This window comes from Chelonoidis abingdonii, chromosome 3 (genome assembly GCF_003597395.2).
Source record: "Chelonoidis abingdonii isolate Lonesome George chromosome 3, CheloAbing_2.0, whole genome shotgun sequence".
NCBI classification, from domain to species: domain Eukaryota; kingdom Metazoa; phylum Chordata; order Testudines; family Testudinidae; genus Chelonoidis; species Chelonoidis abingdonii.
In genome coordinates this window covers 32,889,242-32,904,489 of record NC_133771.1, presented here as the reverse complement: position 1 = coordinate 32,904,489, position 15,248 = coordinate 32,889,242, and the positions used below count along the sequence as shown (strand labels likewise).

The 15,248-nt window shown below is 39.5% G+C and overlaps 2 protein-coding genes across 3 annotated transcripts in view; one reads left to right on the top strand and one right to left on the bottom strand.

The window, feature by feature from the left end:
- ADAM17 (ADAM metallopeptidase domain 17) overlaps positions 1-15,248 on the bottom strand; it is a 443,735-nt gene that overhangs the window by 160,635 nt on the left and 267,852 nt on the right. The gene's annotated exons all lie outside the window — the stretch shown is intronic.
- ASAP2 (ArfGAP with SH3 domain, ankyrin repeat and PH domain 2) overlaps positions 1-15,248 on the top strand; it is a 192,536-nt gene that overhangs the window by 87,215 nt on the left and 90,073 nt on the right. For both annotated transcript variants that reach the window (XM_032795190.2, XM_032795188.2), the window contains exons 10-11: positions 8,763-8,866; positions 8,978-9,047. In XM_032795190.2, coding sequence (XP_032651081.1) covers positions 8,763-8,866; positions 8,978-9,047 — 174 coding nt within the window. The remainder of the gene's footprint in view (positions 1-8,762; positions 8,867-8,977; positions 9,048-15,248) is intronic.

Genomic DNA, 15,248 nt, shown 5'->3' with positions numbered 1-15,248 from the left:
GGCACTTTTCTTCTTTCTAGTAGTTGTTGGATCTGTCACAGTTCAGGGCAACTGCACCTATACCCCTCTCCATAGTCCACCAAGGGCACCCACTGTATGGCTCCTCAGCCATCACCTCTCGTGGGCATCGACCTGTGTCTCTCTCCCTCCTGACCAGGGTTTTTCAAGGCTGCACACCTCCCTGCCTGCACTGTGATATTCCAGCATGCCAGACTGCCTAAGCAGGTGAATGTCTGTACTTTGATATGCCAGGCATAATTGCTCGCAGTTATAAGTTACCATGCAGCTCTTTCTAAGCAAGCACATTTATTCTTTAAGTGAAGACATTACAGAGAAAATGTCTTAAAAACAGTAAAGGAACCTACACATATGCTAAGAAGCTGAACAAAGATCACCCCAGTTCCAGGCTCCGGAAGGTGTCATTCCTGAAGAACTGTGGCCCCCTTGGCTGGACGGTCCTGTGCGTTTGGAGGATCAGAAGGGAGGCCTTAAATCCATGTTAATTCCAACTATTTATCCCAAAGTCCTTTCTTTGTCTGTTGGTTTCTGGAGGATCTAGTTTGGACTAGTATATACAAGCGCACCCAGGAGAGGGGCATACAACCTGGCTGATTTGCCTTAATCAGCACCTACTGTTTTTAGTTACTAAAGGAGCTGTGGCAGCCCCCCCATGGAATACAGCATAATCATACATAAACAATTCATTTAAAACAGTGGACCCCAAAGATACTTAAACTTAATTCAATAAGATCTTCCAAGGATATGCAGAAAATTACCCTATCTGTCACAGGTCCATAAATAAAATGACAGGTATAGGATTTTTGCCTGTCTCAGCTTCTCTTTTGGGGAGAGATTATTGAGGAGGTTGTTGTGGAATAACTAGTATCTTCCTTGACCTCTTTCAGTCTGGCTTTACATTTGGGCTTAGTACAGATGCTGTGCTGCTTCTTGTTCTAGTCATGGCCAAATGACTATTAATTAATCATTGGAACAGTTTACCAGGGATTGTAGTAGATGTTCCATCACTCGGAATTTTTTAAATCAAGATTGGACATTTTTCTAAATGATATGCTCTAGTTCAAACAGATATTTGTTTGGGGAAGTTCTATGGCCTGTGCTATGCAGGAAGTCAGACTAGATGATCAAAATGGTCCCTTTTGGCCTTAGAATCTATGAGTCATGCTTATAAACCCTTCAGCAGTCTTGGATATTGTTTTCTGTGAGATACTACTGATATGCAAGGGTGGATGGTGTTAAGTTTGTATTGCTTAGCTCTTGGAGAGCTCTAAGAAAAAAAGTTTCTCATTTGTCCAGAGGGCTTTCCTATTTGGGGTTCTACAGTTTTCTGCAGTCATCTCTCATTTAAAGTATATCTGAGGTTGCCATTGGTGAAGAAGGTAAGACACTTTGAACTGTAGTGGCTCACAGGTGTAAGCTTCTTTTTCATTAGACACAGATGGGCTGGGTAACTCTACTTTCCACCCCTGGCCAAGTTAGAACTCTCTTGGCTAAGAGTTTGCTGAAGCTCAGTCCAAACAAGAAAGAGGTGATGCTTGCAGGTTGGAGAAGATATTTATTAACTCTTTGAAGGGGCTATGTTTGCCTTTTGTTCTGAGGTTCTTCCGGATCCTTGCACCATGGCCGGGCTCCAAGGTAGCAGTAGTAGCTGATTGCTTTTTTTCATCATTAGTCTGAATGGCCTTCCTCACGAGTCAAGCATAGCTATTTTTACTTCCAAATCCATCACTGTGTGTTATACTTTGTGCTGTTCTTTAAGACCACTTTGAAAACCTCAGCTAATATGTAATATACCTGCTTCCTTTACTATATGGTGTCTGTTCTACTTGGGTCGTGCCCGTTATACCTCTGTTCCATAGACCAGTGGTTCTCAAACTATTGTGCCTGTGACCCCTTTCACACAGCAAGCCTCCGAGTGCCACCCCTCTTATAAATTAAAAACACTTTTTTTTATATTTAACACCATTATAAATGCTAGAGGCAAAGTGAGGTTTGGGGTGGAGGCTGACAGCTCATGACCCCCCATATAATAACCTCATGACCCCCTGGGGGGTCCTGACCCCCAGTTTGAGAACCCCTGCCATAGACAATACCAGTTTGTTTCAAGGTGCAGTTTCAGATGTTAACCTTAATGTATAAAATTCCACATGGTTTAGGTCCCTATACTAGCCTGATATTTGTGACTTACTGGAGGACGCTTGCTAACAGTCCTCAGATTTAAGTTCTCAAGAGCTGGGGATAAGTAGTCTGTTAGTGGAGACGGAGAGTACCTTGGCTCTGGAATTTGCTATTTGCTATTGAGGAGGTGGTTTCTCTGAGTTTGTGTCTTTTTGTGCTTGTTAGTATTTGTATTAATGTTCCCAGTGCATGTGATGAGCACACTGTTATAAACTGAAAAAAAGAAATACAAACTTGTATGTTCTTAGAAGTAGTAATAAGGCAGTGATACCAATACAATTTTTTTGGGACTATGTTGTTAAGTATTTTGTCAGGTTTAAAAGTGCACATGAAAAAATAGCTTTAAAATAAAATGTTCTGCTAATTTCACAATGCATGATTTTTTTATTTTGCTAATCTGTGTTATGCATAGACATGCCCACTTTCCTGCAGGATATTAAAAGTAATATAATTATTTGAAAAACATTAAGCACTGGAAAACGAGTCAGTTTTGATAGTAACAACAAACTGTTGTTCAGTCTAATTCATTACAGTGTAATTTCTTGTACTGTAACTGATTTTTTTTTCCCTCCTAAAATGCATTTACCTTTTGTGACTGAAGTCTAGGAGAGTAAGTGTTTCAGTGTTTTTTATAAATAGTACGTTGCATGATTTCCATATGGATTTCAAGAAACTGGATTTTTCCTTGAAAATTTTTTGTTTTGCCTGTATGCAAAAGGTGTTTCCATTTTCCTTTGTGTTCTTTGAATTGCACAAAAATATATTAGGTTTTTAACGGGGAAAGAAAATGTATTAGTGCAAATCAGATTTCAAAACTGACTATTCTTTCTTTTTGTTGGAAATCAAATCCGGTTGCTTGATTTGGTCTACATAAGAGGGTTGTGTGTGTGTGTGTGTGTGTTTAACCCATTTCATGAATGAACTAATGGAAATGTTGTATATTGTCCCTATTATGTTTTTGCGTACATTCACAGTGAACATCTGTTGTTGTGACAGTGTGCATCATTTTCCCTTACATGCAACTTCCCCAAACTTGATTGCTGCACAACTTCCTTTCAATTAGTCACTGAAAATGAATTCCGCTTGTGTGTGTTTACTTTGCTTGGTAGTTTTATTTTTTTAAAACATTAAATGTGTTTTCAAATTGTAGAATACATATAAGTTCAGATATTAACCTTGAGGTGCAATGACGTCTTGGTTTCTCTTGACCTTGTAAAGGGTTCTGCTTATAAAGGGTTAACAGTAAAACTAGCAAGCAACAAGACTACAACATAGCTATAGGATTCTAGTGAGTGGAAACCAGTAATTCATTTACTAGACTGATATAAAATTAACATGTAACATATTAGATCAGTAAGGCTAACTGATAAGTCTCAAAATGTAGTTGTACATGGGGAATAATCAAGTGAATGTGTTTCCAGTGAGGTCCGAAAGGTTCCAGTGCTTGTCCCTCTCTACTCAACATCTTTATCAGCGACCTGGAAAGAAACATAAAATCATCAATGATAAATTTTGCCTATGACACAAAAAGTGAGGGAACAGTAAATAATGAAGAGGACAGATAGATGATACAGAGCTATTTGGATTGTTTGGTGAACTGGGTGCAAGCACACAATATATAAGAACATACAGAAGAACGTAAGAATGGCCATACTGGGTCAGACCAAAGGTCCATCTAGCCCAGTATCCTGTCTTCCAACAGTGGCTTATGCCAGGTGCTTCATAGGGAATGAACAGATCAGGTAATCATCAAATGATCCATCTCCTGTCACCCATTCCTCGCTTCTGGCAAACCGAGGGTAGGGTCACCATTCCTGGCCATCCTGGCTAATAGCCATTGATGGACCTATCCTCCATGAATTTATCTAGTTCTTTTTTTGAACCCTTTTATGGCCTTTACAACATCCTCTGGCAAAGAGTTCCGCAGGTTGTCTGTGCGTTGTGTGAAGAAATCCTTCCTTTTGTTTGTTTTAAACCTGCTGCCTATTAATTTCATTTGATGACTTCTAGTTCTTGTGTTGTGTTTTAATATGGCTAATTGTATACATCTAGGAAAAAAGAATGTAGGCCATACTTACAGGATGGGAGACTATCCTGGGAAGCAGTGACTGGAAAAAATTTGGGAGTCCTAGTGTTTAATCAGCTGAAAGTGAGCTCCCAGTGTGATGCTTTGGCCAAAAGAATTAATACAGTCCTGAGATGCATAAAGAGGAATCTTGAGTAGGAGTAGAGAGGTTACTTTATCTCTACATTTTTGCACCGATGTAACTACTGCTGAAATACTTTGCCAGTTCTGGTGCACACAATTCAAGAAGGATGTTGATAAATGGGAGAGGATTCAGAGAAGAGCCATGAGAATGATTGAAGGATTAGAAAACTTGCCTTATAGACTCAAGGAGCTCAATCTATTTAGCATAACATAGAGAGGATTAAGGGGGTAACTTGATTACAGACCATAAAGTATCTGCAAAGGGAATAAATGTTTAAGAATGGGCTCTTCGGTATAGCAGAGAGAGATTTTGTATGATCCAATGGCTGCAAGTGGAATAGACAAATTCAGATGGGAAATAAGGTGTAAATTCTTAATGGTAAGAGTAACCACTGAAACAATTTACTAAGGGTTGTGGTGGATTCTCCATCACTGACAATTTTAAAATCAAGATTGGGTGTTTTTTCTAAAAGTGTTCTAGGAATTATTTTGGGGAAGTTCTCTCTGTGTTATAGAGGAGGTCAGACTAGATGGTCACAATGGTCCCTTCTGGCCTTGGAATCTATGAATTTATTACTTTATATTCATTCAGTTCTTAAAAAGTTAGGTTTGAAGGTAACTGTAATGTAGTATTTATTGAGTTCAGTAAGCTAAAGACCCCTCTCTAGTTCTCCTGGAATCTGGCCTATCTGGGCCAGTGCTAGGTAGGATAAATTTTTAATCTCCATTGATTATGGTAGCTGTGTCATATGTGAATTCAGAAGGGCTGGCTGTAAGAGGTTCCTGCAGGCAGGGAAGCTTGAGGGATTCTTTGGAGAATATAAAGAATTATAGAAGAGAGGGTGTGAACTCTCAAAGGCTCCAGTGGGAGTGATGCTAGAAAACACAGGAAGAGAGGAGCAGAGCTTTGTGTTGTAGTCAGAAGTGAATGGAAGAGTCTAAATTGACTGACATATTTGACTCACAGGCAATGTGTATATATTGACATAACTAGCTGAAACCCCACTCAGTCACAGCTGTAGACAGGTCAGTTGCTTGAGATAACAGTGACCTTTCTTGGGCTTTTTTGGTTTATGGAGATGGATTGATAATATAAATGCAGTTAATCATCTCTTTCATTTTAACACAGCATTGCTTTGTGTTTATAAAAATAATCCCTTCTCAAGTCTCTTGAAATATAGTTATAAATTAAAAATAAAACTCTGCACTAAAGATGCATAGCAGGCTAGTTGTAATTTGTGTTCTCCACCATTTTATTATGCAAATTATTTTCTGGTTGTATTGCATTCAGACAGTTAGACTTCTTAAACTGAAGATGGGATTATCCTAGGATGTTTCTCCCATTGGCACAGAACATTCCTACAGGACAATGTTTTTACTGTTCCACTTATAAATAGAATGCTTGTCACTTGTTTGCTATACTGTTCAGCTTGGTTTAGAAGAAAGTCTTTGTAACACTATAAATTACTTCCTCTAAAGTGTGGTTATGGTCAGAGAAGTGACTCACTGTAAATATGTGGTTATAAAATGACTCACTTATTGCTGCACATGTCTGCTCTTCAGAGCTGAAGGGTACAAGGTACAATTTCAGAGTCATGCATGCTTTTAAAGGTCCTGATCTTTTTTGTGATAAAAGCCATATGTTTAAAAAAGACAATATCCCTTTTTTATATTTGGTTTGTATCCTCTAGTGAACTCCCCATTTCCTCCCAGTGGTGGTGTACATCGTCCCCTTCTCATGAAGTCACTGGGTCTGGTCCTGCGGTGCCATCTGTGATCTGTACCCCTGTACATCTGAATAAGCAAAGCAAAGCTAAAAGAGAAGGGGCTCTGCATGTGGAGAAAGCATGCTGAGACTGGCCAGAAAGATGCTAGTTATATTGGTGATTTGTCATATGGAATCTAGTCCAGTAGGAACTAGACTGAGACCATGAACTTAGTTGTCACAGGCCTCTGAACAACCATCAGATGGTAACAATTTTGGGCCCTATTGACTTGGACCACATTTTAACAAGCTCTGTGTCTCATCCCCTAGTCTTACTTTCCTAATGTTTTAAAAATAGTCTGTTAGTACTAATGCACGTGTAGAAATATACATGATCTAAAGTGGCTTCTTCTTTGGCTGAGGAAAACAGTAAAGTTGTGTTATTGGGTTCCTGATTTGGCAAAACATGAAACTGAGTGTAAACAGATGAAAAGAATAGACAGTACTCCACAAAAAGAAGCAGCAAAATACTTTTCTGTTGACCTTGGAGGTCATCTGAAACCTTAAGATAATCGGGGGAAGGAGAGGTTGGACAACTGGGAACTTCAGCTTCTGGGAGATCTAAAGCTCTACAATGCTGAAACTAAACTTCTTCAGTGCCTCTAAACTTCTCAGAATAGCATTTCCGCTCTCAGGACAGGGCAGAGCGATGGGAGGGAAGTTGCAAGACAGGTAGGAGGAACAATGAGTCCTGAGCAAGGCAGAGAATGTTGAACTGACCACAGAGTTGGTTATAGTCAGTGGTTTTCTCTTTTTATATACAGTAGTTGAGTACAAAGATATCACTTAAATAATAGATCTTAGTTCTTAAGAGAAATATCATGGAATATATTAATGCTACCACTAAGAGTGCGTTATGGCACGTTCAGTGTTAAAACAGCTAAAGATAAATAGCAGTGTGCGGATGACTTTGGATTATTATTTTTAAACTACACGAGATCTTAAAAAAAAAATTGCTGATAAGTTTGTGACTTGATGTATTTGTTCCTGGCCAAGTATCAAAAAAGCAGTGCAAGACTGAAGAGCCAATGTCTAAGGTACAGCTCAGATAGCTCAGAGACACACGGGACAGACGCATGCTTGCCGTCATTTGACAGCTGGGATACCTGGGTAGCTAGATACACCTTTGTACACTAGTCTTTGATTACTAGTGGGGAAAAAAAATTATGGGGGAGAAAAAAACCCATAACCCTGCTCCACTTTTATGCATGGCTGTTGGATATACCCAGACAAATAGTTCTGCATAAAATAGTCTGGCATAAACACATCTATACAAAAATAATCCTAATTAAAAAAATAAAAATAAAACAATGATCTCCTCCTAAATTCATAATCTTTGGAGCACTGTACTTAATGTATATACATTTGAGACATGCTCTGTCATCTCTTTGGTAAATGAGGGGTTTATTAAATTAACAGGCTTATTTCTTAGATGTTCAATTTATTCTTTTAACAGGTTTATGCTTAGGTATTCTCAGAGATTCATTTAGCTGAGCTTCACTTCTCCATTTTTCCTCCCATGCTTTAATCCTCCACCATGTATAAATGGATGTGTATTGCTTACTGTAATGGTAGACAGGAGAGCTTTTTTTTTTTTTTTATGGATAGGCAAATCCATGCTGTCGAACTATTGTTGATATAGCATCAGCCAACCTCATTGTTGCATATTTTTTCCGAAGGGGAGTGAAAAAAGATATGATCCTTGCTATCTTTGCCAGGATTCTACTTTGTTCAGAGCTGAAGGTCCAGAATCAACTAAAAATTCACTGTGGTTTGGTTGAAACAAGATTTAAGAATCACTTTTGCATATTTCTACTAATTGGGATACATGCCCTGGTGCTACTGAAATTGAAGAACTTGTAGAAAGCAGTGCCCCTTTGGAATCATGCAGGTTGTGCTTTTCAGTGGTCCTGATTCATCAAAGGGTCATGCCCCCAGTGGAGTCCCTTCTGAGCTCTAGCAGTAGTGGGTGGGGGGGAAGCCTCTTGAAGCATGTTTCCAGTGGAATGTCAAGGTTTCCATGGATTTGTGCCATCTAGGCACCCAAGCTGGGCAACGTGGAATAGACTCCATGAAGGAACCTTTTTTCTCCTATGAGCTTTTCCATGAGAAGGTGCAGTTGGGCCTAGAGATAAGTGTTCTTTGATGGTTTACACATAGGAATTTTTGCACAGATTGGAAAGCCTGTTGTTTATGATTTAGGTTAAAAGGAGCCTAAGTGGTGGTGGTGAAGCCAAATAAAAAATAAGTAAGAAGTCACCTGCAGAGAGCTTTCTAAGGAGGTGGGAATGTGCACGTTGACAGCCTGGGGTTGTGCAACACATGCTATTCCCTTATCAGTCTGGTGGGGAATCCACTGAAAAGTTAATGCATCTGAAACCTGAGACTAAGGCTGCATTCTTTTTTCAGTGGAATCCCTTTTGCGCTGTAGCAGAAGTGGGTAATGATACTGGCTGCTTTTTAAATTCCTTTTGTTCCATCTGGCAGGAAAAACGAACCCGCTCACACTATTCTCTGATTTGGGCAAAAATATTTACTGCATTTGGACTGTCTTGGATTAGCAATGTTTGTGCTTTTTTTCCTATCCTTTAGGATTCTCAGATCCGTCAGAGTACAGCTTACAGTTTACATCAGCCTCAAGGAAACAAAGAGCATGGCACTGAAAGAAATGGTAGCCTATATAAGAAAAGTGATGGGTATGTATCATTAGACAATTACTGGAAAAAAACTGCAGTCCTGTGAGCCTATGTAATTTTAATACTAATTATAAATAAACTTGAGTCACTTTGTCTTTTTTTTAAAACCAGAATCAGAAAAGTATGGCAGAAAAGGAAATGCTCAGTTAAAAATGGTTTCCTTACAATTTCCCATGGTACAGTAAGTATTTGTTTATAGTACTTTATGCATGTATTTGGTTGCTAATACAAAACAAACTATGTTGTTGTATATTTATAGTTCGGAATTAGTTAGATTCCTCGTGCAGCATCTTGAATTAGAGGCTCTATCTTTTTATGGCAGCCTTGCAAAATTGCCATGAGAATTTAACAATCCAACCACAAAATCTTACCATTTGCCCTTTATTTTGCTGATAGGAAAGTAAAATACATGTTTCATTGTTTTTTTGTTCTTGGGTAAATGGGCAAGTAGAATTTTGCAAGGCCACTGTAAATATACAGTGAAAAGGTACAGTGGGGGTCGCTTTTTAGGTTATCCAGTATATCTTTTACAATCAATATTGCTGTTTTGAAAGAATAAATGCTTCTTAGGGTTGATGTATCTTTGTGTAAAATTTGATTATGATCTCAATTTCTAGCTATTTGTAAAAATGAACCATCTCCCAGAAAATTTAGTTGTCAGAGATGCTTGTCTTTATTAAATATGCAAGTTGAAAATACTTTTTTCTAATAATAATAATCAATAATATTTGCAAACTCACGGATGACAGGAGAGGCCTCGGAAGCCTGGTGAAGGGGTAATGTAGTGCCAGTCTTTAAAAAGGAGGAGCTGGAGAACGATACCTGGAAAGCTACTGCACTAGAGCAATGTATAAAACATTGAATTTGCGAATACCTGAAGGCTGAAGGGGTAATCACTAGCAGCCAGCATGGATTTACCAAGAACAAATCGTGCCAAACCAGCTTGATTTCCTTCTTTAACAGGGTAGCTGATTTGTAACTGATAGGGGGAATGTGGTGGTGGACTTAATATTCCTGGACTTCAGCAAGGCTTTTAACATAGTCCCACGTGACATTCTGCTAAGTCTCCTAAGAAGTGCGGACTCGACAGAACTATCATTAAGCGGATACATAATTGACTGAACAACCACAATCAAAGAATAACTATTAATGGAATGATGTCGTATTGGAGGGAGGTCTCAAGTGGGGTTCCACAGGGATCTGTTCTGGGTCCAGTGTTGTTTAATATCTTTATTAATTACCTACATCCAAGTCTAGAGAGCATATTGATCAAGTTTGCAGAATACGCAAAGCTAGGGAGAGTTGCCAGTGCTTTGGAGGACAGAGGTAAAATTAAGAGGGCTCTCAATAAATTGGAGAACTGGGTTACAGACAACAAAAGGAAATTCAGCAAAGACAAATATGAGGTACTACACTTAGAGAAGAAAAACCAAAACAAATAAAGAATGGGGGGAAACTGGCTTGGCAGCAGCACTGCTAGGAAGGATCTGGGAGTTGTGATAGATCACAACCTCAAAATGAGGCAGCAATGCAATTCTCTTGCAAAAAAACAAAAACAAATGGAATTTTAGGTTGCATTAATAGAGGCATAGCATGCAGGTCATGGGAGATGCTAGTACTGCTTTATTCGGCGCTGGTTAGGGCTCAGCTGGAGTAGTGTGTCCAGTTTTGGACTCCGATGTATAGAAAGGATGTAGAGAAACTGGAAGAGATCCAAAAAGTCCTGAATTTTGGCAGGGGGTTAGACTAGATGACACTTGCAGTCCCTTCTAACCCTATGATTCTATCATTCAGGGATCTCCATTCTTTTTAGTCATGTGGCCTTGCATGGATTTAAGTGAAGAGTGTTTTCTTTCTAAGCTTTTCTCAGTTTCTGAAGCAACCATCTTGAGGCAGTAGCTGATGCCATGATATGACGCCATATACTTTATATGTTATTGCTTGTCAGGTGTTCTCTGACAATAATGGAGGATCTTTCGCTCTATCAATCATTTACCTGTAAGAGTAAATATTTTCTTGTGTGATGGGGAGTGTGTGTGTATACGCGCATGATACATATGCACAAACTTTCATTGTCCTAAATGTACTAGATTATTAGCAATCTGAAGTCTCAGGAAATTAGCAATCATACAGGCAGGTTGCAAGATAGCGATTTACTAATTCAGTGCTGAAGAAGAACAGAGACATCTCGTGTGTTATATCAGCAATTGGAGATTGTCTGTTGACACCTTCCTGGTTGCAATGTAACATGCAGGGATGAAAAACACTATGACAGAAACAGATTGAGCCATGTAACTAGCAATTTATGAGTGGTTCTTAGATCAAAGAGTTATGAATGAGACCTTTCTGTTTTCAAGAAACCTGAAGTTGATTGTGTACAAAAAGCCTAAGCAGGAATCTGCCAGACTTTTGCAAAAGAAAACAAAGGGAGATACTTTAGTAATTAATGCTTTCTTTCCTTTATTCTTGGAAATTGTTAACGTAACCTTGCCTTCTCTAGCAACACAGTTAATAGCCAGAAGAGACAGCGGGTTCATGTTCCCTATGGCTGGCTCAGGATTAACAGTTAGTTTGGTTTTATTCTACTTGAGATGGCAATATATCATCCCAGCAGACATCCAGATTTGCCAGTTCTACCCTTAGAACCTAGAAATCCCTTCAGTCCCTAAGAGTATGTGTCTTAAAGAGGAAGAGAAGATTTAACAGTTTGGCTCTTCGTCCCTTCTTATTACTATAGCAATGTACTAAATGATAAAATCAGCTGATTAATGATAGTTTAGTTAATGGCCTTCTGCTCTTGCCCCATTTAAAAATTATTTACATAGTTTCTGCATGAACCAACCTAGAATTCTTCAGTGTCATGTGAGAAACCTGGATGTTTCATTCCAGAAATCACCCTTTTTGCTGCCTGAGCCTGCCAAGGCTTAAAGTGTCATGGATACAATTTATTACTTTACGGGGTAGGGAGATAAGGCTATAATTGATTAAGTGGCAGCATTAATTAATTCTGAAGGAGTGGAAGTTTCCATCTTTCATCTTATTGGATGATGAATTGTATTGGATTAATTGGATGTCTGGAGGGTACAATGGTAACCTTAAAATATCTGAGGAGTGAAGCAGGTACTGTGAAAAGGTTCAGAAAACCCAAACTACTGCTATAACTGTACAGTTACACATGAAATCCAGGCAATTACCTGTGTTCTAACCAGAATGTCATCCAGCTCTCCTCAGAGTAGATTTAGATGACATGATTGAAACACCAACATGTGGTTGAACCTTGTCTAAACAAAGTTACCATTATTGTTGCAGTGGTGGAGGTGAGCTAGTGATAGTAACTGTAAGATACTTAGACATACCATTTTGTGGTGTGAAAATTCTTTGATATGAGGCATCCGATTGGTGAGAAATCGCTTTTAGGTGTTGAAATGGTAGGTGTGCACTTAAATGCTAATATGGTTTTGGTATCAATACTGATGTTGGCTTATTCAGTGGAATGGACTAATCTCAATTTAAAGATGTTTTGAGATGTCATTATTTCCAAAATTAGGATGCTCACATATTGAAGTGTTTAAAAAGTGATTGCAGCTACTTTTCTAGATACCCAAATGCTGATAGAAACGATTGGGAGAATACTCCCAAACTAGGTACAAAGACCTGAAGAGGAGAGGCCCAGATGTCTTCAAACGAAATTGGAAAATCTGTGCAGAAGACATCTAGGTTTGGTACTTCTAGGACTTCAGGTGTCACATCCCACTGGAAATGAGATTAATCCTGAATATTCGTTAGACTCTGAGTCCAATACATATATTGTGATTCCAACAAATTTTGGAATTTTTTTAAAGTACTTTTAAATTTTAAAATATTTGGTAAATACAGCAAGCTATACTAGCATGGTATAAAATAGTTCTGGCTGGTTACTTGGAAATCAAAACATAAAACATTTAGCAAACTAGGTGCTCTATTTCAAGCCTCCATTCCAGTCAGTCATCTTGTTGGGAGAGAGTTTGTTGCATCAAAATGTTTAACAAGCCAAAATCAAGAAATGTTAATGTTATGAACATTAGAGGGAGAGAGCGCGCTAAGAAAATAGACCCAAGTTCATGTTGGCAAGAAGTTATTCGCTTGCTTAATTCTAGTTTGAAACAATGTTTGTATGTAGTAAACTAAAATAGTGAAAATTGAAATTTCTGTGAAATATATAACTTTTCATTGCCTTCTAAACAAAAATATTCAGCCTGCCTATCTGTTTGCATCCAAGACTTCTGAGGGTACAGTTTGCTTTACTTTTTCCTGTAAACATTCTGTAACTTCATTGTCCCAAGACACACATGGCTTTCCATTGTGCGAGGCTCTCAAGTTTGTTGAATAGAAACGTGCAGATTCTACCCCTTCTTTTTAATATATAATATTCTTCACAGATACCAGGCTTGTGTAGAGGAACTTAAATCTGGAAAGAACAATTATTGGATAACTCTTATTTCCCTTGTTATTGTATTCCTTTCACTATTTTATCTTTATCCTTCCTCAGCTCCGGTGATGTCAATATCACTTTTCTGACTGCTCCATCATTTTATTGCAAGAGAATGTATTTGCTCTTTCTCTATTGATTTGTTCTTCCTCCTTGTTTAAGTGTATTCTTGTAAACTGATTGGTGACAATAAGTCAAGTCAGGTCTACTTTTTTAGGGATTCTCTTGTAATCCAGTAACATAACACTATTTCTTCTTTGCGTGGTAGTCCCTGTTGTATTCCACTGGGGGTTATGCATGTGCACCATGCATCTGGAGCCAAAGCATTTGAAAGTAGTGTCCATTGGTCCACACATGTGCCCTGGCTCACTTTGTGACTCTGCCTGAGAGAATGAAGAGTGGGTGTACTGACCGCCTCTCCAGTTCCTTCTCACTGCCACATGGTCCAGGTTGGAACCTACAGTGTCCACAGCTTCGGCTTCCTTCTATAAAATAAGAATTGTCTATTTTGCAAATAGTTATAACAGTTTTAATAGTTTTTACAGGTTATTATTTTATAGACCTATTAATGTTAGATTAGACTTCCATAGGGAACCTCCCTCCCCCCTATACCCTGTTTGAGTACTGGGCCATGCTTAGGATTCTGGGCTTCAAACCCTGTGCTTCCTGTCCATGATCCTTCTCAGTGAGTGATGACCATCAGCACTGTCTGTACTGCTTTGGGGAAGCCCATATTGTGGCAAGGTGAGGTATCTGCCAGTCATTCCCCAGCTGTACCCAAGATAGGCTTGAAGTTTATCTCCACAAATACACCATGGAGAAAGCCATGAGGTCTCAATCGGATCCAGTCTGGGGACTCCGCCAAGCACATCAGCTTGATTCAGCAAGGAGTGCGCCTCCTGCTGTGAAGTTAGACTCTGGTGTGGAAGGATCTACCCCATCAGTGAGGCCTTCTCAGGAAGCCAGGAAGCACTCCCATAAGCATGAGACTAAGGGTATGTCTACACTACGGGATTATTCTAATGTTATAGAAACTAGTTTTTTAAAACAGATTGTACAAAGTCAAGTGCACGTGGCCACACTAAGCACATTAATTCAGCAGTGTGCGCCCATGTACCGAGGCTAGCGTCGATTTCTGGAGCGTTGCACTGTGCGTAGCTGTCCTATAGCTATCCCATAGTTCCCACAGTCTCCTCTGCCCATTGGAATTCTGGGTTGAGATCCCAATGCATGATGGGGCAAAAAGTGTCGCGGGTGATTCTGGGTAAATGTCGTCACTCAATCCTTCCTCCTTGAAAGCAACGGCAGACAATCATTTTGTGCCCTTTTTCCCTGGATTGCCCTGGCAGATGCCATAGCATGGCAACCATGGATCCCGTTTAGCCTTTTGTCACTGTCACTGTATGTGTACTGGATGCTGTTGACAGACGTGGTACTGCAGTGCTACACAGCAGCATTCATTCACCTTTGCAAGGTAGCAGAGACAGTTACCAGCCCTATGCCACCGTCTGCAATTAGAAATTGGCGATGACGGTTATCAATCCTTTTGTACTGTCTGCTGCTGTCATGGGTGCTCCTGGCTGGCCTTGCTGAGGTCGGCCGGGGTCGCATGGACAAAACTGTGAATGACTCCCCAGATCATTCCCTTCTTTGTTTTGTCTAAAAATAGAGTCAGTCCTACCTAGAATATGGGGCAAGTCTACTAGAGAACCAGAGAGCACAGCCGCGCTGGGTCAGAGCCCCAGATATCCCGCAGGAGTGATGAGCTGCATGCCATTCTAGGGGGTGCCATTGCGTCCTTCCTCCCACACCCCTCCTGGGCTACCATGGCAGTTACTCCCCCCCCCATTTGTGTGATGAAGTAATAAAGAGTGTAGGAATAAGAAACACTGACTTTTTAGTGAGATAAAATGA